Source organism: Epinephelus lanceolatus, chromosome 10, assembly GCF_041903045.1.
Source record: "Epinephelus lanceolatus isolate andai-2023 chromosome 10, ASM4190304v1, whole genome shotgun sequence".
In the NCBI taxonomy this organism is placed as follows: Eukaryota; Metazoa; Chordata; class Actinopteri; order Perciformes; family Serranidae; genus Epinephelus; species Epinephelus lanceolatus.
In genome coordinates, this window is record NC_135743.1 from 38,255,129 (window position 1) to 38,280,562 (window position 25,434).

The following is a 25,434-nucleotide window of genomic DNA, read 5'->3' on the forward strand; positions in this document are numbered from 1 at the left end:
TTTGACCTACTGCACTGAAAAAAAAAAAAAAAATACAAAAACTTTCAAAACTCTTGAATGGTCTGCAAACTGTCCGGACGACCAGAAAACAAATTCATCTACAGAATAAATGAACAAAACCTCATTGTTAAAAGAGAAGAAATTTATTCATGTGTCAGAACAAATTTGTGGTACAATCATTTTGGATTTCATAAATCAATACTGTATGTACAAAGTGCAAAGACTGATATGAAACTACAATATTTAAAAAGACATAACTCATATAATGAAATGTTAGAAGATGAAAGAATTTTGCAGGAAGTTTTAAAACAAGCTTCAACATTCATCAACACACAACACTGCATCTTAGCAAGAATTTAAAAAGATTTTTTTTTTTTTTGTCTACATTTGTCGTTTGAAAAGTGTGAAATGGTGATTTCCATCTGAAGTGGCTCATTCTGAATGAGGGCACTCAGCAGTATCTGTCTGTCTCGTGTGAGAAATGGGCATCATTTAAGCTAAAACTAAGGGTCAGCTCCACATGTTGCCTGTGGAACTCCTCCAGTGCAGCTGCTTTACTCGTTCTCAAACTTGCTGTATGGGTGGTCCGAGTCACTCATCAGACCTGCGCAGAGGAAAGAAGATGGAAGAGAAAGTGGAGACACAAAGGAAACAGAGGTTTATGGTGGATGAGAGAACATGATGCTGTGTTTCTACTTTGTCCATGACTCTCCAAGGTAGTAATTCTCAAATGTAGTCAGGTCATGCTGTCAGAAATGAATGGCTTTCTGACTTCACCTCTGTCAATTTAAACAATCCCCCCCCCCACCCACCCACCCCACGTTAAACTGTGTTAAAGTGTCAGAATGTGGTTTGATTAACCAGTGACCCACTATTCAGGAGGCAGGACCCCTCAAAGCTGACACCCACCCCTCCTAAACACAAAAGTAAACGTAACAGTGCAGGTATCTGATCTTAGGAGAGCTAACTAACAAGGTTATTCACAATTTCAATACTTTTGATCCAAAACAAGGAAAATATGCAAATTAGATTATTTTTTTGTCTTAAAATACTAAACTGTAAAAAACATAAAATCTAATTTGTTTTCATTTATTCAATAACTTACAGGATAAACACCAGAGGTGTGGACGCAAGTCACCTGACATGGAGTTCAGTTACTAAGTCCATGACTTCAGACCTGCAACTCAACTTGGACTCATGTTGGACGCCTGTGACTCATGGCTTCACTAGGACTTGAGCCTTTTGACTTAAAAATACTTGATGTCTTCCCCCTACTCCAAAGATTAAAAAAAGTTTATTTAAAAAGTGTACCACTTTTTTTGGGTGGTCAATAAAAAGTTAATTGCAGTATGCAAAACTTGCAGGAGGAGAATTACAGACGGAGACACGACAGGTTCAAACTTCGTCTGACACTTGAAGTTGCACAAAAGACGGGAAGTCCAGGTTAATATCAACACAGTAAGCTAATGCTTAGCTAACATTAACTTAACAGCTATGTAACTTTTCAAAAAACTTATTTTTACAAATCAATACAACTTTTAAAAATCATTTGTGTTTATAAGATGACATACTGTTACTCTGTTGTTGAAATGGCATTACATTTGGTGGAGAGCACTTTATGACTTGTTTAGGACTCGAAACTCAAGGTTTAGGACTTTAGACTTGACCTTGGACTTGACTCATAACTTGCTTGCCTTGACTTGGTACTTGATTGCAAAGACTTGAGACTTACTAGCAACTTGCAAAACAATGACTTGGGTCACACCTCTAGTTGACACTTCCTTATATCTCCTGCAGTTTTCAATGTGTACCCGCTATCAGCTGAGAGACAGCATATTTGTGAGGATATGGTGGGAAGGTCTGTCTAACACATGAATTTTTAACGTTGTATATGATTTTCTGTTTCATCTCAAATATTCCCTCAGTTTTTCCATTTGTTTAACAGCACATGACTGAAAAACAAGAAATGACCGTGACATGCCATTATGGTATATAGCCCAGGTCAGAAAAAAATGTGTCATGCAAAGTAAAGTGACAGCGTGAAGATCTTTGTTCATCTCATTACTCTTGTTCTGTCTGTTGCTGTGTACCGCTCCAGTAATGTGTGCACATCACCCAAATCAACCAAGACTTCATCAGGATGTTTTGGGACCACAGCAGTCCAAGGACTGATGTTTCTTAAAATGAATTGGAATTTCTACCATAGTTATTCTAACATCATAAAAAAACAGATGTTCAGTGGCTCCAGCTGAATATTTTCCTCACTCTGCCCTGTCGTCCACTTTTTCTTGTTCTACTTTCTCCAGTTCTTTGAACAACTTTTCACAATGCCCAAAATCAAATAAGACATTAAAGGGGTCCTCAAGTGATTTAACAATGCACTTCAAAGACATTAAGAGACTTACTGGGAAAATTTCAAACAAAACAAAAACACATACTATATATATAAAAAAAAAGCCCAACAAAAACAAAAATTCAAAGTTGTCTGAAACAGAAACAAAGTTAACATTTCAAGCTATAGGTAAGTGTGTATACTCGCTGTGGCTTTGTACTGTTTTTGTTTTTACAGTCCGTGTCCATGGTGGTACATGATGATTAAAGAGTTAACTGTAACTCAGGCAAACCAGAAATCCTGCTGACAAAACAACAGCTGGGCTGAAGGACTGCCAAAGACAGCTGAGGGAATTTAAGGATTTCTAAACTGTAACATTGGTCATTAGATGCAGACATCACATTTTAGAGGCAAACCTTAAAGGGACAGTTCACCAAAAATCAAAAATAATATTTTCCCTCTTACCTGTAGTGCTATTGATCAATCTAGATTCTTTTGGTGTCAGTTGCTGAGTGTTGGATGTATTGTCTGTAGAGATGTCTGCCTTTTCTCTGACATAGATCTAGATGGCACTCGACTTGTGGTGTTCAAAGTACACACAATAAATAAAATAAAAAGAAAATTTGAAAAACTCAACAGCAATGTCTCTTTCCAGAAATCATGACCTAGTGACTCAAGATATTTCACAGACCGTGTTGTGAGTAGTTTCATATAGTAACTATTTTCTTTTTACAGAACTACACCCACCAACCGTATGACTGTGCAGAAGGAAGTGTGCGTCTACTGCTTGCTTATCTTGCTACCCTGAGCTAGCTAACCTTACAGCTCTGCCGAGGAGGTTTGTTGTTTGTTGTTTACATCTTGTGTGCTCATGAGCACCAGCCTCTTGTCCATGAGTAGATGCACACTTCCTTCTGTGCAGGGTTACGGTTGGTGGGTGTGGTTTGGAAGAAAGAAAATAGTTCCTGCATCAAACTGCTCACAACTAGGTCTGTGGATTATCTTGAGTAACCAGCTCTTGATTTTTGGAAAGAGATTTTTGAGTTTTTTTAAAATATATTTTTCTGGCATAGAGCACCACGAGCCGAGTGCCATCTATTTCCATTATACTGGAGAGAAGGCAGACATCTCTGCAGTCGATATCTTCAACACTAGGCAACTCACACAAAAACAATCTAGACTGATAAACAGCACAGATAAGAGGGAAAATCAACCTAATGTCTGTGCGGTGTTTAGCCGGCACTGAAAGCAGGAGAAACACCAAGACAGAGCTTCAACATGTGACCTCCTAAAACCACTCATTGTCATTTTTATGTCTCTGCTTGTAAACACATTCAACAAACAAGACATCATTTGTTGATCTGTGAGTTTTAGAGTGTTTACATTCATATTCTCTTGCCAGGATAATTCAGACTGATAGTGACATGAAACTATTTGTCATTTTGCTGAATAACCTCCTAGTTGGATTCCTCAAGGTATCCCCGGTCACCTTCAGTGATTCTCAGCCTTAACGGAGAGCCAGTGCTTTAAAGAAACAACTCGACTTAGTGTTTAGTCTCACAGAGGATGTAAAGCAGCTCCCTGGATTGTGTTTTACAGAATGAGTATGAAAGGAGTGCAGCTTTGTCTGCAATCCCTGTGGAAGTAAACTAATGAGAGCAGGAGGCTTGAGGAACAGGCCATCATCCATCACTCTGTCATGCTGTCCAGACACAAAAACCACATAACCTGACATCTTACTTCGATGAAGCTGCCTGGGGAATTTCTGCTAACACACGCTGAATCAGAAGTCAATCGGTGGGAAGCAATTCCTCACACTTAACTGAAATTTCTCCCACATCAATAGCAGAGAATGAATGACTCCCTCTTCATCAAAGTTCCATCAGAGGGCATGTTTTAAAACATCATTCCCACCCTTCTTTATCTCTACAGTTATACAGCTCCCCTGTCAGTGACTATAACATTGCAGTCACCAAAGGAACTGCTGAGATCTGTAAATGTGATGGTATCAAAGAAGATGAAGGTTTATAGATCTAAAGCTTTTTGTGACCCCAGCTGTTTAAGATACATTTCATAAATAACATTTATATTTACTGTAGTCGTGCTAGTGTACACTTCTCCTGTGCCATGAGAGATTATCAGCAACATTATGGGTAGGGCTGGACCCAGACATCTGACTATTTGACTGGGTATTTGGTTTTCAATTTTTGGATTCAGATTTCGTGTTGTTTGTTTTTGATATATATATATATATATATATATATATATATATATATATATATATATATATATATATATATATATATATATATATATATATATATAATAAATGTCAGTGTTTCCTATGGGTTAATTTACTTGTTTACTTGGCCTGCCACATATCATCGTCCCGTTCATGCTCTCTATCTCTGCTTTGCTCCCCGCCAGGGACAGTTGTTGTGTCCACTCGCACACACACAATGAGAGGACAAATTCTTGGCATCAAACGGCTAATGTTACCAGATGATTACTAGTGGGTTTAACAACAGTGTTGAGCTGTTTCAGTGCCGGTATGAGTTTGTTTGGACTGTTTAATGGCTCGGTGTCAGATGTTGGCTGCTGCTGCTGTATTAAACCGTGTCCTAACTGGATGCAAGCGTCAGACTATCTCGCCACGTCGCGTTACACTGGATACTCTCTGTCCACACTAGATCTGTAACATATGGAACTCCATCACGTCATGTAAACTAACCACTTACCCTGTGGTCTCACAGTAACCACTGAATAGATGGTGAGTATGTATTTCCTTATGATTTATACTCATAACAATACTATTGTGGGTAACTTATAGATGTCATTGCTGTAGCTCCAATACTAAATCATACCACATCCACTTAGTAAAACAAGGCTTACTTATTTAGGTTTTTGTAGTGAAATAAGGAGGTATCTAGTAGGAAACTCTTCATTTAAACCTTGCGAATCAGCCATTCTCCGTCCACTGCGGCGCTTTTAATGCGAGGTACAGAAAAAATAGAAACAGGGCGTCCAACAAAAGGTCAGCTCAAAATGGTGCGCTGCATAGCATTGTTCATGGGCAGTTGGGACAGTCCAACAGAAAACAATCCAGTCAAACCGATTTAGTTGCTATTGCTTGCTTGCATCGCATCTAGTTAGGACACAGTATTAGCTAGTGCAAACCATACAAAAAAAGGAGAGCAGCTCAAGTGATGGTTCTTCAGCACTGCATTTGACTGTGTAACAGAAACACTGAATCTTAAATAAATATACATTTGTTGGAGCTCGTTTGCTATTTCTACGCTTCTATTTGAGAGCTTTGTCAGGTGTTGGTTTGGATTCTGAGCCTATTATTATGAGCATTATTATGAGTGCATGTGCACGTTCCAAGTTCTACTGAATTAACTCAATGCCATGTTATCAAAACTATGAAAAAACAGAAACAAGAAATAAACACAATGATCCTTTAAACTGTGCTCTTAAATGGTTTCACAAATTCCTCACTGTTGGGGAGGGAGAATAGCTAATCTTGCACAGTTTCCCATACATTAGGTGACTACCAATTAAACTGTTTTTGCCCTGTTTTGACCATAGTGCCAGGTTTGCTGCAAATCACTGTTGCTCCACACAGACACATACAATGCATGTACAGGCTATGATACCGAAGAGTATTTCTTCAAAGACGACCCTTTGTCTGTTGCTTCAGTGACCTGTAACATCCTGCTCACAGTCATGAGGGGACTTCCATTTGACACTGCTGTATGATAAATTATGCTTAAATTGATTTAAGCGGACAGGAGTCGGTGTAACCTATACGTGACCCGAATTGCCTTGCTCGAGGACAGAAGGCATACACTGCTGAATAATGCATTGCTGGCACAGGGTATGGAAATGAAAGTCAATGGCAATGTCCTGGAGAATCTGAAACCGATTCAACTTGCATCTGAGACAAGCTGACATTAACAGAACAGAGAGGCACTGTGTTCGACTCACTGATCAACTCAAGAACAGCAGGTTTATACATCACGGGGTGAGATGGGTACAGAGTCCGTCAAACTCCCAATATAAAGGTTCAGTGGAGTACAATTGGTGATATAGACTGAGATTCATACGTACCATACTTCTTGCGGATCTGATCGTGCCTTGCCTTTCTCTCCAAATTCCTAGAAAGAAAAACAGAAGAAGAACCAAGGTTATCTCACAGGTCAGAAAAATATGTAGCTTGTTGTTTGGTTCAATTGATCAGGTGGACTATAAGTTTAGCTTCTGAATGAATGCTAAAATCACAAACTGTATTTACAACCATAAACATCTGTGGTTGGTCCCACTTTCCTTTCACACCCCAAACCACAGCAGATTCTGCTTGGAGGTGGACAGAGACCTTCCACCTTAAATAAGGGGGTGCATTTTTATATAACTAAGCCATTTAAATGTTATTAAGGCTTATAATTATGCATATTTAAGGGCGTGCTGCTTTGGCTGCTGTCCGTAAAGGTAACTAAGTGTAGATTTCTTGATTCACAAAGTAAAGGCGTAGCTGTAGTTGTCGCTATTTCAGTGTTTTCAGTTCATGAAAGTTAATTGTAACAATTTCCTCGCCTGAAAAAGTCTTGTTCAGCATTTGGTTGTAGTAAAATACCCTCTAAGGAGCTCGCGTTAGCATTATCTCCACACACACTTGTTCAAATATGGTCAGTTCTGACTCCAAAAATACAAGATAGTGACGGACAAAATGCCAAACTGGAGCCTCAAAATGGGAGTCCATAAGCCAATGGGTCACGTCACAGTGGCTACATCCATTATACAGTCTATGAAAAGCACCCGTTTACAATCAAAGTGTGGTGGGGAGCACACCGGTGGTTTTATGCCAACTGAGCTCACCACATCTGTCCAGACCAACCTCTGCACAATTACATCATATCGACCCATTTTAAACACATTAAGATGTAAACATCAAGCAACACCTTTCACTCTCATGTCCTTATGCATACACAGAAAGCCAAAGCTTTGCAACTAACAGGTGCATTAAACATGCAGCACCACTGTCACCATATCACAAAACTCTGGTTTGGTCTCTGTGATAGCTTGGGTAAAGCTAACTGGAGACCAGACTCTAATGAAACTTGTGGAAATGAAATGCAATACAAGATAACAGTGAGTGGAAAAGGAAGAGGGGCAACAATTGCAGGTGAAAATGACAATTTTATTAACCTGTCACACACACTGCAGGCTGCAATAACAAGGTATTTTACTCTGCTTCCACAATCACCATATTGGACTGTGTGTCCATTTTAGAGGCCGGTTTTCCCACACACATAGTCCTGGGCCTGGATACCACAAATGCAAGAGCTTGATATTGATAAACTAATAATACTAAGGAATTAACTGTTTTCTTTTCTAGACAAATTATAAACAGAACTGTTGATAAGATGACTAAATATTTACATTAATTGTTGATTTTTAAAGCGGAAAAACATCTTTCAGACAATTCAATCATGTACTGCAGCAGTAACCAGAGATGGACGGTGTTTATTGCAAATATGATATGTATTCTGAAATTACGCTGTCGCTATACTGATATACAGTATCACCCAGCTCTCCACACTCCATTTATTAACTATATAATTTGTACACAATGTCAGTATGAGGCACAACATCATGGAGGATACAATACATGTGTTCTTAATCCAACATTCAATAAAAATTGTTGAGCACAGAAACCTCGCACACTGAGGCCAATGGATTTCTTTGCTGGAAAGACATTTGCTCCCTTGCTTCTCTTCACTGGAATTACCTCCCTAGGTTGTTGCCACTCTCTGCTTGAGTCTTCGATTTGGCACCGCGGCTATCTGAGTTATAAGGCGATGGGCCTACACTGCTATTAAACTGAACTTCACTGTAAGTATTACCATTGCTATTGTGCATTTCTGGATAGGCTACTGTTACCTTCCCTTTGTCATGAAAGATTTCAAGAGGGACACTGCTTCCATATATTTCCACTTCTTTTTCTTGCTGTCCCCCTGTCCACTTCTGTCTTGTTCCTTTCTGTCATTGCAGACGTTAAGTGTCCCACAGGTTATGCCACATTTTTGCTCACTCCTTCTTGGTCAAACAACTCTCTAAAGGCTTTTGATGGATGCCAAAAAACACAGAGGAAAAAATCAAACCTGTTCCAAAAACTTAAATGACGGACGAAAGTTTCAAAGTCAATGTGTAAACCTGATTGACACAATGTGAGGTCATCCTTCTTTTCAAACGTGCAACAATTTCGGACGAAAAATATGAACTTGATGTGCAAAGGCCTTAAGTGTGGGAAAATAACTTTTTTTCAATATTTTTACAAACCTAACAGCCAACTGAGAATGAAAAGGCATGTCTGCATTCCTTATGGAGAATGACATTTAAATACTGGCTTGTTGTGGAGTGCCGAGTGTTTTCTCCTATTCAATTTTGACTCATTGCAGACTTAGATGCATTTAGCTGGCAGTGAAACACAAACCCAGCAACAGGCACGCTGTCAGCCCCTAACTCAGCCTTTCTTAGGACTAACAAAAGCCCGGGAGGAGGTTTAGTGCTCTGGACCTCCAGGAGTGTCACTTCACTTCATCTATGCACAAAGAGCTGGTGTAAATCAGTCAGTGTTTTATTGCCAGGTAGTGATCTGTGATTAATCAGGGTGGCTGAGATCTGCCTGCCATCTGTCCCCCCACCCTGCTGGCGGCTTGTATGCAACTAATTGACTGACATGTTCATACTCCCTCTACATAAATATGGCTGCATTCAACAAGTGGGTAGTGAAGAAAGAAAAGGGGAAGCAGATATAAGGTAAGCACATGATGGAATGTCTCCAAACACTCATCTGTGTAAAAGATGAGCTAAATCTGAAGGCAGCAGAGAGCTTCTTTTCCTGGAGATGTTGAAAGTTCTGCTCCTTGACTTCCAAGTTTTATAGTCAAACACTGTTGTCTGGCTCTTTCTCTGTTGCTAGATGATCAGTGATCTGTGTCCATGTGGCCAAGTTGGCGGCTACTTGTGAAGCAAATTAAACATGTTCCCACTGGTTGCTTGAGGCATTGCGGGGGTCGTGCGTCTGAACTGGGTGATAAAAGTGGGCTGGAATTAAATTTGAATGAATGGGACTATAAATAAACAAGAGCGCTCTGATGCAGAGGCTGTTATCCAGACAGAAAACTGACACATCAAGTGTAAGACGGATGGATTTTCTCTCAGCGAAGAAAAGAAAAACAGGTGATGCTCATTAAAATAAATCAGTCAAACACTTCAGTTGAGAAAACCTGGAAGCCTAACTTGCTCTAGAGTTCACCATCAACAGTGAGACAGCACTCTGTCTTTTGTGTCTTGAAGTTCTGTCAGTTTAGGCCAAATTTAACATGCATTTTTCATCTGCACAGAACACACTGAGAAACAGGCTTGAAAAGAAACAAGCAGTTCATGTTGCTTATTATGTATTTTTGACTTTTAACTATTTGTCACTGTTTTCCCCAAAACTGTTTCTAGTTGATCCATTACGTCCTTTTTGGTTCCAAAGGGTAGATGAAAAAAGTATGCACAATAATATTGACACGTCATCAGTATCGACTGATAGCAGCTTTAAAATGACATGATCAGAATTGGTCAACATGCTTTTTTCTTAATGAATTAATATTACATAACCATGAAAGGCATTCTATGTCATGTCTCCATCTGCTGGTGGGCCATCATGATAAGAGCATGCTAAATTAGGTGGGGAAAAAAATGGATATATCGATATCTGTATTGGTTATTGGCCAAATGAGTTGTTTTAAGTCAGCATAATCTGGTATTGACAAAAAAATCCAATATTGTGCATCCCTAGAAAAAAAATTTGGGAACCACCTAGGAGGAACAATGTCTCCACTTCCTCTTTGAAGGAAGAAAAACTAAAAATGTCGTAAAATCATGGCGGATTTGGATCTCACATTTGGCAGTACCAGCTGGGTTGAGTTAGGTCAGGTTTTAAAACGTCTTTGTTCAATGCAAACTTCAAAAGCTAAAATTATGCTTCTGCTGACATGCAAGCATCTTTACAAACCTGAGCTGGGAAGGCTTACATGGGTAACCATAGATCACAAAATCATGCGATAGAAGCCACTGTGCACAGCCACCAAATCTCAACAACGCAGGGTGCAGACCTGCATGTCAAGCAAGCTGACTGGTTGATCCAACATCCTGTCGGGAAGTTATCTCCATTTGGGCGTACACTTTAACAAGGCACTGCCAAGTGATCCTCTAGTAGAGCATAGGGAACTAAATTTGTTTACCATGTTGTCATTGTACTGTCTATTTATGTTGATAAATCCAAATACTGTGATATTTTTTTCACTGGTACAGAGGCTTGTTTACTCTGTCACAAGGGTGAAACTGCCTCCTAGCTGCTCCCTTAGCCTGGGTTCAGACCTTTGAATTCACCCATTTCACTTAGTTTGAGTTGACTGATTCATCTAGCACTGTGACATGAAACAACAGTTTCTCATTTACAATAAAAGACAACCAGTGAGCGCTGCAGAAGGACCAATCAGCAACCTTCGAGACGGAAAAATTAAGCCAGTGCCTAAGTGCCAAAAACTGCAGTTCATCAAATGACCACTTGAGGCTGACTCAAAAACAGTATCAATCCCCATAGACCCCCATGTTAAAATGTCAAACTTTACAGCAGAAATAAACATGTTTACAGCCTGGTACAAAAAAGGGTTTTGGTCTCTATAGCTAATTTCAATATTCATGACAACTGTACAGTGGTGACCTTTTTTATAACTAACCTGCTGACATTATATTAAGGCCCAAAGTTATGCATATTTAAGAGCAAACTTTTAACAAAAACACTGAATAAAAATATATTATTGTTTGGGGATTTTTTATGCCAATGTCATCTTAAAAATCAGTAATATCACTTAGCATACAAAAAGCTGAATGAGTCAATCCATCATAGGGGCTGTTAATAATGATTCCAGCAGACTGCTCTCAAGCCAGGGCTCAGATGACAATGAAGGTTCAGTGCTGTGAGCTGGCTCTCTGGAGGCCAGGCAGCAGTGTCTAGAGGCAGTAGTCTTTCCCATGATGGGTCCGATCTATTCTGAATGTCCTGTTCACAACATGAACTTCATCTATGTAGGTCACTGCACTAACTCTGACTTCGGAGATTTGATTATGCTCACTGCAGGAAACCCTGGCTGTGGCACGTGAGAGAAAAGCTCATATTGGATAATTCAACTCACAGGCTCTCTCTCTCACACACACACACACACACACACACACACACACACACACACACACACACACACACACACACACAGGGCTCTGATGTTCCCATCACTGCAAGTGATGATGATAAACCACAGTTACCGACTATCTTTCTGCACGACTGCCTCGCTTACCAACACATCACCCAGCCATCCTCGGAGGAGGAATGCACTGGGAGCACAGGCACTAAATAGAAAGATGAGGCTGAAACATTTATGGGGTGCAGGAAGAGGAAGGCTTCCAGCGACTTCTGTATGATTCAGTGACTAACACACTGTTTCTTTGACAGTGGATGGCACTCAACAGGATGTAGCCCACTCTATTTATGACCACATTACCAAAGAGCAGCTGCTCAGCCTTGACAATCCAATTGGTGTTTTGGGATGCGAGTGGAGGAACGCTGAGCTCCTCCTCTGGGACATGGACTTGTTGGGGCTACTAACACACACACCAGTTGCTTGAATCCCAAACACACAACGGGCCCTTTTGTTGGGGACTACAAACTATTCTGTCGCAGGAAATCCCATGTCGGCCCAGCTGATGGAAAAACACACGTGTTGAGAGAATAGGATTTAATCTTTAGGTCATTTTCTTTGTCTGATCTTTTTTAGTCAACCTGATATGATGATACAGCTAGGTTGATTGTATTTATTTTATACTTAATTTACATGAACAGATGTGTATTTGCATGATTTGCTTGTTTAAGTTTACTACAGTCTTTTGATAGAAATTTTAAAATGAAAGCCCCCAGAAGAACTTATTATCTCTCTCCTCTTCTTCTTCTGAACTGTAAACGATTGAGGCAAATTTGTTTGTTTTTTTATTTCTTGGCCAATTCCTATCCATATAAGCTGCACCCATTTTTTTTACCAACAAAGACTTTGCACTGTTTCAACGTCCAATGTCGTTCACAAGTTTGGAATCACCTGTTGTATTGATATTTTTCTTCTTTCCCTCAATAATCAGCCCCTTCAGGATGTTGCGATGTCGCAATCGCAACAATTACCGCAGATTGAATGAATGAATGAATGAATGAATGAATGAATGAATAGAGGGAAACAGGGTTCCCATGGATTTTCATGGACAAAATTTCACAATTTTTTCATGACTTTTCAAGGACCCATAATTGAAAAAACTTCTTGCCCTAATTGCCTGGCATTTTTTTAACATATCAGATTTAAACTCTATTCAAACATAAGTTTAGCTGAGATACATGAAGTGAGAGACAGAACATGGGGAGAGAATGAAGAAACTTTTGTGACGATAAACCAAACGTCACACAGACGCATATTAGAGCTAAGTTACGTCGACGGCATTAGAAAATAAGTTTGCCGTGATGTTACATTACATGGAAGGTTATCAACGGAAGATTACTATAACAATTTAATTACACACAACACAATTCCATGACCTTTCCAGGCCTAGAAAATGTGATATTCCATAACTTTACCAGGTTTTCCATGACCATGGGAACCCTGGAGTGAACTGTTTTGTGATGTGTCCAATGTTGTGGTGGAACACAAATAAAAGTCTTTGATTGACAAACATTTTTCTACCACAGAACACACCCTGAGAACGGCTACAACATGTTGACAACAGATGAGACAAATCACCATGACAGAGGCTGTTGCATCCAGATCCATTGCATGTGCTCAAAGAATCAAGGTGAGTTAGATTAAATGTACATGGATAGTGGTAACGTAAGTGTAGTATAAACCACAAATTCACAACATTGCATTTTTTTTTTCTTATTGAAACAAGTTACCTTCAAATTTTAATGAATTATTATTTAGTGCCGCACGATTAATCTAATCGCAATCGCGATGTCAGGCTGTACGATTACATAACCGCATAAAAGGCTGCGATTTGCGATTTAATGTAAGCTAAATAAATGTTAACGTGTGTGCCTGTGAACGTGACTGCCTCTCCTGTAGTGTGTGGAGTTTGTTGACATCACGCCCACAAGCTATCTTGGTGCGTGCAGCCGGCGTGCAGCAGTGACCAGCACAGACACTGAAGAAGAACATGAGCTCGACCGTGAACAGGCTGAGTTGGTGGCGAAAAAAACATCTGTTACATGGCGATACTTTGGATTCAGGTACGGCGACATTGAACAGTAAGACGTGCTGTGTAAGTGTAAAAGTTAAAGTCGCCACGTCCCGCGCCAACACGACCAATCTATATCAGCACTTGAGACGGGACGTGGCGACTTTAACTTTTAAACTTTTACACAGCACGTCTTTCAGGTACGGCAACGTTGGACAGAAAGACGTGCTGTGTAAAAGTTTAAAAGTTAAAGTCGCCACGTCCCGCGGCAACACGACCAATCTATATCAACACTTGAGACAGCACAGCACAGGGAAAAGTTGGAAGAGTGCATGCGAGAGAAAGCCGAGCCGTGTAACATTAAAGACAAAGAGACAACTGAAAGCCACCAGAGCCTCATAAAACAACATCCAAGCACAGTTAAGCAAACATTTGTAAGTGTCACAGGGAAATCATGGACTCCATAACAAATGAAAAATTGAGCAATTTTGCTCGGGTTCGGCCCACTTGACATGCTGCTGTGTTGGGCTATGGCGTGCTGGAATTTGTCATTTACGTGACAACGCCTGAACTCAACACAGGCTCGCGTCGCTGTGTGTACAGTTCGGTGCTGCGCTGCTGTGTGAGCAGCGTGTTTGACTGTGCTCAGTCTGTTGATGGTCATTGACACACTGTCTGTCCATAACAATAATTATGTCAGGTCAGGTCAGTGCCCCCCTAATATAATGTAGGGGAAACACGAATCAAGCAAAAAGACTCATGATACCATTTATTTATTACATTTTATTGTTATTATATTGTAATCGCAATTGCAAATCGCGACATTGTCCACCATAATTGCAATTGCACATTTTTATCAAATCGTGCAGCACTAATTATTATATATATTTTATATTTTTGCAATTCTAAATTGCCCCTGCAATTTAATTATGAAAAAAAACAATTGTCGAAGGGACTGATTAACAGCTATTTTTAACAGAGATAACAACAGTATAATTCAGACACCAAAGGTATTTATATTTGGAATTGATTTGGCCCCAAAAGAAGAAGAATGACATGGTTCAAACTTTCATTTAGTCTTTGTCCCCACAGTCTCACATAACAGGAAAAAAACTTGGAACTTTGATTTTGAATTTGTTTTCCAGTCCAGTAAAGCATCAGTGACCCTCAATCATTATCAAACCACAACAGTGCAACTGGGCTCTAAATATCAAGTCTGTCTGTTTTTCATTGGGCCTCTGCAGTCTACTCAGTAGTTAGATTAAATAGGTTTAAACTGTGATTTGACAGTCCATGGTAGGTTAAGCTGATATTCCCTGATCCCATTCCAACAGTTCTAACCCCAGCCTAACCTTCTGTTACAGCTGTGACGTTTGAAGAATAGCTTTGCTAAACCAACATACTGCCTGTTAACTCCACCTTGTTATAGGCATTATTGTGTGCTTGACATTAAAACAGGAACCTGCTGCTATTCAAATCAGCACACAATTTAATGCTAAGCTTCCTGTTTCTCTTACCAATGACTGGTGACTTCATCTGTTCTCATTCAACTGTTGCTCAGAGGGATGTTTGCCTCTTTCTGCCCTTTATACTGTCAGTCAAGCTGAGCCACTGCACAGCATTTTGTTCTCCGTGTACCAAACATTACTTGTCTTTGCAAACCCTTCATACTGAATATCTATTTGTGGAGCATTGTATCTAGAGGAGTCCTCTCAGCGATCAGACTGTACCTAATCAAGCTTTTGTGGCAGGCAATTCCAAACTTTTGAAGGGTAGTGCTGCTACAGAAACAATCCACATTTAAATGGCCATGCCTCAGAGGGTATTGATCATGAACCTGTGTCACGGTATTGTGTACAGTTCATTCTCATTGCCTGATATTCCCAGGGTTTAGCCATTCTCCAAAAATCACGTGTATTATGATACAGATGTGGATCCAAATGTTAGTATCTTCTCTACATTTTCCATGATTTCACAGCCTTGGCAGAGGTATGCACTCTCTCTCTTTCTAATTGAAGGCAATAATTATAAAACTGTAATAAAATATGTCTGTGTTCTAAGACTGAACTATAATTCACCACTACTGTTCATTAACTTTTAGTGTTACATGGCTCCCCAAATTTCTGTTGTCAAAATTTGTTTTGTTTTGTGTAATGCAATTACTATAAGTAATGTGACTTTATATATGATTTTGCTACCAGTTACTATCAGAGGCTGATCCTCCTGATATTGTGAAAATAATCATAGTCATATCTCCCAGTCCTACAACATTTATACCTTGTAGTTTTTACTTGTTGCCGTGCGAAGCTGTTATTTAAACAAACACAGATATAATTCGTTACTGACAGCTTCAACCGGTTTTTACTTGAGCCTGGAGTAAAGTTCTTACCGTTCATCAGCGCGCTGTTTGATCTCCTCTCTCCTCCTGGCATATCTCTCCTCATCTCTGTCAGGCCTTAAGACATAAGGAGGCATGAACACAGTATCAGAATTTAAGAACCAGAGAACAACAAAAAACAATCTCATCCAGATGTAATACATTACATACATCTACAAATTAACACATTTGCTTGAGGGATATTCTTTTCACGATGATCAGCAACTTCAAAGTTAAAATGATTCAAATCCTCTGGAGCATGATTCATATTTGATTCATGATTTGTCTCTGCAGCTTGAGAAACAAAGGGAAATTGATGTTCAAAATAAAGTGAGAGCTTTTGCTATAGAAGCAGTGTGTGTCACCTTTGATAATGGAATTACCTAATTTAATGGCAGCTGAGCAATCAGGAGGTGAGGAAATAAAATTGCCTTGAGGAAATGTAACTACAGGGTCAATTTAAATGGATGCTTGTGTCTGTGCGTGTGTGTGTGTGTGTGTTTCAGGCATGCTCTCTATCCCGTTTTCTTCTGTCAGATGATAGACATGAACAGGACTCCTACACCCACAGGACTGTCAGTGTGTGACAGGCCAGCCTGCAAAGTTGATTGACTGACATGACATTTTTTATTTCACTCCAGCACAATGACAGAACCACACACACAGTTGTCTTGTAACGGCAGCTAAAATGATGAAGCTACAAGAGCAACAGCTGAGAGTGATTGTAGAGCTGATTCATGGGTGCTCAACTCAAGAGGTTCGCAGCACTGAACTGTTGTTCCCCACAGAGCAATTAACAACTCATTTTATGTGAGCACAGAGGTAATATCAGAGCAGAACAGGACTCTGAGTCACAGACATGACTGACACCTTTATCAAAATTTGAATCTAACACTTTCTTTAAAGGTCTGGTGTGTAGGATTTAGGGGGATGTATTGGCAGAAATGGAAAATAATAATCCTAAGTATGTTTTCTTTACCGTATAATCGCTTGAAAATAAGAACTGTTTCGTTTTTGTTACCTTATAATAAGCCGTTTTTATCTATATATGGAGTGGGTCTCGTCCATTGGTCAACCACGTTTCTAAAGTAGTCCAGAACGGACAAACCACAAACTGGCTGTGGATAGGACCATCCGAATTTCTATGTTGGCCATTGTAGTTCTCCTACATGCTTGGCACATGGGAAAAGTTTAGTTGTTGGTATTGCTAGATGCCACTTGGTCTTGCACACTAGACCTTACATCAACTTACCCATTTATTGGGTGTTGGGTATCAGGGCTGGTAACGTTAGTCACCAGCCCTGATGACTAACTAGTCAGTGGCACACTAGTCATGTGCCACTGACTAGTTAGTCAGTGGCACATGACAACCGTAAGTATTTGGGTTTTCTCCTTATCTCGGTCTCATACTACAGGAATCCCTACACAGAAGACCTTGGCATTCAAAGATCAAAGTAAGGAAAAAAACTTGGGGTACCTCTAACTCTATCTTAACTGCAACATGGCCGAGTTTATGGTGATAAATAAAGAAAAGGAATGCACCCCTGGAGGAGTATTCCGCAATCGGGAGAACCCAATGGATATGCTGATTTTACACTATAGATTTGACTTAAATAAATTTCATTGCAATTTTCTTTGACATTCATTGTTTTCTGTTCGCTAATATTTGGTTCTTGTTTTTTCTTCTGCCATTTTATTTTTTTCTATCTATAAGCCAACTTTGTGAGACGATAACAGGAGAGGCGAGTGCAAGCAAACAAACTGTAGAATTTTACTGCTGTCAAATCTCTTTCATTGCAGTAAAAGCCTTCACTTATTTCTTTACCTAAGGAAGCCTCTTAGGGGTTCTGTGCATCACGCTCATGTAAGTCCTTCAGCTAAGTGTCATACTGAAGGAGAAAACCTAAGGCTGTTCTGTGTAACCGGTTCCAGATCTAGAAAAAAGACTATTTGCATAGTTTTATCTCAGCCAATCTACGCGAGCATTCTTTGATTAAATGCGACGTGACTGGCGAACTACAGCAGCAGCTACAACCCATACAGTCTGTGGCGTGGTAAAGTCAAATGTGGTGTATCTGATGGAACTGGCAGTTCAGCGTGCCAAGATGCCACCAAAACATTCTTAAGTATGGCTGTACTACACATCAATGGTATCTGGTGGCATGTTACGCCACTAACTGCCTCCATACACATGATGGGAATTATATAAACTGGGAAAACGGTTTCAAATGAAGTACTCTATTAGTATCTGTGTCAGTTTAAGGGTACTGGTATTGGTACTAATGTCGTAAGCTTTCAAACGACCGCCAGCTCTAGTATTAATGCGATCCATTATACTGCACAGTCATCAGGTTGTACTCAAGGCTGGTGTTGTATTGGACTTCATGGTTTTGGTCTTAGTCTAGGTAGCATTACTTACAGGTATTCACATTTTAAGTGCTTTAAGTGTAACTGAAATGGCTTTCTAATACTTTATCCACTCAAAAAAAGACATGCTACAGTTGCAGGGAAATGCCTCTGGCTTGTCATTCAGCCTTACCTTGACTGACGCCTCTTGCAGCAACAGCAGCAGCAGCAGCATGCCACGATGCTGATGAGGATGGTTCCACCCACAACCCCAAGGGTAATGAGCAGGGCTTCAAAGTTCACTGAATCACATGAGAAGACAAATAATTATTAGTCAAATTCTTTACAAGAACAGGATTTACTCTGAGGTTATATTATGTATGAAACTTGAAAAGCTTTCCACTGAGTGACAATATGAACTGAAATTGTTTGGCAATGGTGCCACCTACTGACTACTCTGCAACACTACAAGGTACACTGACAATGAAACCACACACACCACACTCTCATTTCCACTGAAAACACAACTGAGACTTTATCAGATGAAACTTTGTGTCAAGGCTAGAAACCACTCCAGCATCAGCATTAACTGTTTATCAGTGAGATATTAACGTAATAACATCACTTTGCCAAGTCAGAGATAAAACACCTGAACTCGTGGCAGTAACTAAACTACCACACTGAGACAAAGAACGCCCTTCATGATTCTTTGAGTCATCGTGGGTCAGCTTTTCTCTAAAAACCAACATATCAAACATTAAAAGGCATACATATCATTTTAGCACTGAGATTTTACAGAAAGTTGAGCAGCTTTCAAAAAATGAAAGGTTGTAGCTCAGCCCATTCTGATGTGTACAATTAATTTTCTCCTGTAAAGTGTACTCGTCCGTTTTTCGCCCTACGATTATGTTTCCCACCATGACCTAATGACTTTTCCACAACTTTACTAGTTTAGCTAACTAGCTTAGAGCACATTCAAGACATTTAAATGGTTTTCCCTTGAATCTGTTACAGTGTCGATTTTATAATCTGCTATCCACTAATGTTGAGCTAAAAAACATCTATTGCATTAACAAATGACACAAGATGAGAAATGCATTTTGTCTTATTTCCAATAAGGCAATCTTTTCAAACTCAACATGCAGACGTTGATTTTGGGAGGGTACAGCTCTCAAAAGAGAACCTACACTATTAAAAAAAAAATCATACTAATATAAGCTACATGGGTGAATACATGTTTTTAGACTTCAGTCCTATATCCCAGGCACTAATCAGGTAATAACGCATTTGAATTAACTGAACACCTTGTTTTTAGATGTGGCCATAGTGCTGCTACAGTGGGATTATAACTTGACTAGACTCGTGTTCACACAGGCATCCACATTTTGCATTTCAAAACTTCACACTTTTGTTCAGTAGATTTTTCAGACCATATTTGACATCTGAGTGCAAAAAGCTAGACTCAATATGTTGAAAAAAGTTAATGATTTCATTTGCAAAACATTGGCTTTGTTTATTCACTGTGTTAAACAAAGTACGCAGTCACACAATGTTATGGATGCACGATAATATCGGCACATAATTGGTATAGAACTATTAAAATTGGCCAACATTCTTATCTTTTACAATGAATGATTACTACATATGTTGAAAAGCATTCTATTTCATCTCTCTCTGCTGGTGGGCCATCATGATGAGAGTATGCATGTATAATGATGTTAATTCCACTACAGAAGAGACTTGATGGTCAATAAAATTAGGTAGGGAAAAAGTGGATATATTGGTCAATGAGTTGATACATATTGGCATATTGGATATAGACAAAAAAATCCAATATTGTGCATCCCTAATAAAGGTATGGTTTCCTTAAGCAGGGAAGATAATCCATTTACTTTTTCTCATAACTACATCACTGCATCACTCATAAATGACAAGTCAGACATGCTTAATATTTGGTTATTTGTAATGCTATGTACGTATTTCAGGTGTGGTCAGGCACTTGGGGCAGAGCTGTTTTACAGTCTGTTTACTCATATAAACACAGTGGTAAATGTTTTCGGCTGCGTTGGCTGCCTGCTCCAAGCACCATGAAAAACACTCCACACTTATGATCTTTTTTTTTTCCCCAGAAATTCTGAAAACATAATAGGGGAAATAGTCAGGAAAGACAAATACTTTATTATACTCTTTTTTTCCCACACCGTCCAGACCTGGAAATGATTGTATTTGTTTTCAGTTTGACAAGTTTTTAAAACAGGTTATCTGGTCCTATGCCACGCAACACTGGAGGCTCCTGGGCTTGTGCTAATTCTCTGCCAAGAACTGTCATTGTGAGTCATTGTGAGTCTGGAATCATTCAAATACCAGAGGAAACAGCCTTGGCAGAAATGAAGAACAGCAATGGCACTGATGTTGATGCCCTGGGTTAACTTTCATTTAATTTCATTCCATTTCCTCTGTCATGTAACTATATTCTGAAACCCCATCTATCTATCTATCTATCTATCTATCTATCTATCTATATGTCTGGGAGTAAGAAAATGTTAAAAAAAAAAAATACATAAACGGTGGATACATAGCTCAGCATTTCATTTATCTCTGTGAAGAAAACTAAATGACAGTTTTATTTTTTTAAGTTTCAATTATTATTCAAGACATAAACTTTTAAAAAATCTCACAGGATAAGGGTACATTGAAGACCTGTACACATGCTATATTGACAGAGCCGTCACTCTGCTGAATAGCTTTATCCTGCATTACAAAATACACAGTTAAAACAGCCAAAGAGCTAAGAGAACAATGGCCAAGCACCAGAAAGAAAAAAAGTGAAAAAGAACCCTATTAAGTATGTATGATTACTGGAATTTAAAAAAAAAAAAAAAAAAAAAAACACATTAAAAGTTCCTAAAAACATCAGGAAAACTCATCTCTGATGCAAGAGTCACAAAAAATACCAGCTCAAAATTCATCCAAATTACTTGTTTTACACAAACACTCTATGGGGTTAATTGTTCAGTTCATCAGTTTTTCTTTACTGTCAATGTTATGCATTGAATACAATATGAAATATCCATCAAATGTCACTTAGCTAGGGGTCGTAAGTTTACTCAATGATTAAAAAAAAGCCCCTTAAGGAATAAGCTGGGAACCACTGACCTAGACCTTGATATTTAAAGTGAAAATGCAGTGCACTTTTTCAATGAACATATGATCACTATGTGTCATTAAGGCAACTTCTGTCTCTGATAGGCCAAATGTTTTACCAACTTGTCTATTTTGTTGAAATTGCTTAGATATTTACAGTCATTCCGTCTGCATGCGCACACCATCTGCTTTGTGTTTTAGTTGTTGTTACAGGGCTACTCTGTATCTCCATGGTCTTTATTTATGTGAACTACCTGAGTTTTTAGCCTTTGATACAATGTGTAAGACATGTTTCAGCTTTGTTTATTAATCTGGTTAAAATAACTTCACCTGAATAATTTGCAGCCACACAAATCCCTTAGTTGGCTTCTTTCCCCATCTGGCTGGCTACTCTTAAACTAGGGGAACTCCCTGGCCATCACTGAGTTTACTTTCTGTACCTGCTAAGAATGTTTGGTGTCAACAGACAGGCACATGTTCACGTCTATAAAGCTGTTAAAGCAGATCAACCACACAAGAGAGGAAGTGGGTACAGTGCTGCAGGAGTGAGAAGTTGGATCATAGGTTGCAACCTCTCCTCTGAGACACCGAAACAACATGAAGTGAAAAGAACAGAGTTTTGGCTGACTCCTCTCACACAGCCAGGTATCTGTACAAATTGTTCCCCTCAGCTAAAACACTCCAACGTTTGTCTAGGAGAACCATCCTGCAGCTATTTGCCTCTCAAACCCTAACTTGCCAGTATTTCAAAGAGCTACATCATTTCAGAGTTCCTCCTGTACACTGGCATGTGGCATCGCACTTACTTTTCTTTTCACTGTTTTATTTATTTATTTATTTTTCAAAGTTGCATTTCTTATTGTTGTATGTATTCTATACAGTTTCTGTATTGGTCTCTGTTTTTAATGTTAAAATGTCAATAAAGTATCACCTCTTTTGAGTATTGAACCTTTACACCAGTTTCATATCTGTCCTGCCCACATGCACTGTCTACATTTCCCTGAAACTCAAAACCATGATTATTTTGTCAACAGTTTCCTCCTTCAGTGCAGTCCAATAAAGCCTCTATCATGTTTACTTTACAGCGGTGATGGATTGCAGTCTTATAAAGTCACATAAGCAGGTTGTCAAGTCAATATCATAAAAAGACTGATCAACTCACACCAGCACACTCCCCAACGGGCCTGGGACAACTGGCACACTGACGCTGGAGGCAGCAACCAGCTCACTGGGTATTCTGTGCAGTTGTTGGTGGTTAAGCACCACAGACACTGTGAAGATGAAACACAAAGATCAACCCTCTGCATGTAATGGTTCTGTTAAGATCTAAATAGTCTATCTGATGTTCAGATCTAGAGCTGCAACAATCAGCAGGGTTAATCAATCAACAGTAAATTAACCTGCAACTGTTTTGATATCGTCTTTTAATTTAACACTAACAAAACTGAAGAAATGATATTTTTCCTCAGGGAGATGAGAGGCCATGACCCTGTAATTATTGATGTCTGTATGATTGAATAGGTGTGCACCCACAAGTTTCCAGGCATTCTTATGGACAACAACCTAAAATGGAGTGCCCCTGTGGATTTTTTGTGTTAAGCTGGCTTAAAGAATTTACTTTCTTACTTCTTTACTGAGACTGTTTGCTGTTGGTTCAGAGATCATATCAGTACTCTACAATGCAGCGTTGGATAATATTATTAGATATGACATAGCATCCTGGCAGTGTCTCAATTAACTTTTTGACTCACCGGCCAAGGGGACTGGTAGATGAAAAAAATCCAACCCCAAGCATATTTTCTATCGGCCGAAATAACAGTAGCAAGCAGTAACTGGGTGGCAAGTGATGGTTTCGTTTTGTTTATTTCAAATATGTATATGTTACTGGTCAAAATGTATCCATATTGGGTATGACACAAGTATTAAATTGTTTAAAAATGCTGCAGTACGTTTTTTTTTTAATTATTTTATACTATTTTGGCACAAACATTTAACTGCTACTGCTAGTGTGGCAGGTAGCCTTTTGAGATTGATTGCCAAACAGAAAATCTATCCACATTTGGTGTGTGTTGATTTCACACCCTGCATCATGGTATGGTACACTGACAGTCCTGCTAAAACACCAGAATTAAAAATTTGGTAAAACAAGCAATGAAAGTGACTGGCATGAAAAAACATTCACCACCCTGAAACACCTTTGCCAAACCTGTACTAAGATATGCACACAGGATTGTGCACGATCAGACACACATCCTTTATAATGAATATGAACTTTTACCATCTAGCAGACATTTCAGAACAAGCAGATGCAAAAGTCACTGTTTTAAGTTTTCCTTCCTCCTAGCATCTATCACATTACTGAACAAACAACTAGTCAATCCTTCATAGCATTAGCATCTCATTGAGCTGAGGAGCAGGTTAATTAAGTGGTTGCTTTAGTTTGCACAACTTATGGTCTCACGATCACATGCTTTTAGGCATTTATAGTATTAGTCTTGTAGTTTGATTATTCATTATGAGGTATGTGCTATGTTTTGTCTCAATTTTTATGTCCACTATACTCTGTTTGTCCTGTGGTAATGTATTGTTATGTGCTAAATGTCATGCAGCTGTATTTAGCACTTTGCCCAAGACACATTTGCTTCAGGAAAATAAAGTGTATCTTATCATGGCTCAAATTAAGCTTTAGGACATTTTGAAATTTCCACCAAACTATTAATTGAGAAAATAATCAGAACATCACTTTATAATGAAAATGAGCTTTAATCGCAGCCCCTTTCAAATAAAAACTTTATTTTAACTGCAAGATCAACAGGCTTTGTCATTAAGATTGTGTCCTCAATGTACCTCATTCACACTTAAAACAGTGTCAACAAACTCATACAAATGCTGCCCAGTGTATGATTCCTTGCTTATCTGCAAATGCACGCTTGGTAAAACAAAATGTCCGACTGGAATTACAGTACTTCATGATAAACTGGATGTATTAAAAAAAAATAGTAGCATTTCTGTGAATAAAAACCCAGCTTCACAAAGTCACACAGATTTGAGAGGCCTGCCATGGTGCATTTTGATGGAGGATTTGAAGGTGGCACATGCACCAGTACTTAAAGTTGACATTTTGGTGAAGTAGTTAACTCCCCCTTGAGATCAAGCTTTAACAGCCCTGGCCATTAGCCTGAACGGGGTCTTTAGTCTTGTTTCGGGATGTTAAGTAGGCCGCTGAACGTGCAGACAAACACGGAAACCATAAAATGACGATTTATAACAGCAGTTTGAAATGTTCGTGCAAAGGTCTTGTCTTATCTCTCAAAACTGCTCTCAAATTACTCTGGACAACCTTACCTTGGCATTTGGAACACATGTGTCACAGCTTTTGTAAACTGAACAGGCTGGGAAAAAAACACAGAGAAACATGTTAACGTTACCCGAAAATCATTAAAATAATGATACCAGCGCTAACAGGTCAACAACAACAGCACATTCAACAGTGACGTATTTTCAAAATGTGACACTATTTCACCTACTCTAATGTACTGACCTACTTACAGACTGGCATTAAAGTATCTTATCACCCGGGGAAATATTACATTTGTTAACTGTAAAAACGACTGCACTACTTTTCAACTACAGCTCAACTTACGTGTTGGTGGTGGCGGAGTTGTTTGGCATTCCCCCTGGCTAACAAAGCTAACACACAGCACGGCGGCACAGAAAAACACCGAGGTGAGCAGTGTTTGTCTCTCGCTGGTAAAAGAAGGCATCGTTAAAACCGCAGAACAGCTGGCAACATGAACTGCGTCTAAAATATACAATATCTGCTCGTCTTCAGTGGACGATAGGTTGTTTTGCGCTCCGCGACTCTCGATAATCACTGTTGTTTCTGTTGTGCCTTAGATAGCTGCTGTCACTTCCT

At 39.2% G+C, this 25,434-nt stretch overlaps 1 protein-coding gene across 1 annotated transcript; it reads right to left on the minus strand.

Annotated features, from left to right (window-relative positions):
• Positions 1-127: 127 nt before the first annotated feature.
• LOC117266254 (pituitary tumor-transforming gene 1 protein-interacting protein) lies at positions 128-25,434 on the minus strand. The gene is made up of 7 exons (XM_033641341.2): positions 25,162-25,434; positions 24,864-24,910; positions 22,681-22,789; positions 18,568-18,676; positions 16,041-16,106; positions 6,443-6,489; positions 128-604 (listed from the first exon to the last, which is right to left on the minus strand). Exons 1-7 carry the CDS (start codon positions 25,280-25,282, stop codon positions 555-557), a joined length of 549 nt encoding a protein of 182 aa, XP_033497232.1. The 5' UTR covers positions 25,283-25,434; the 3' UTR covers positions 128-554.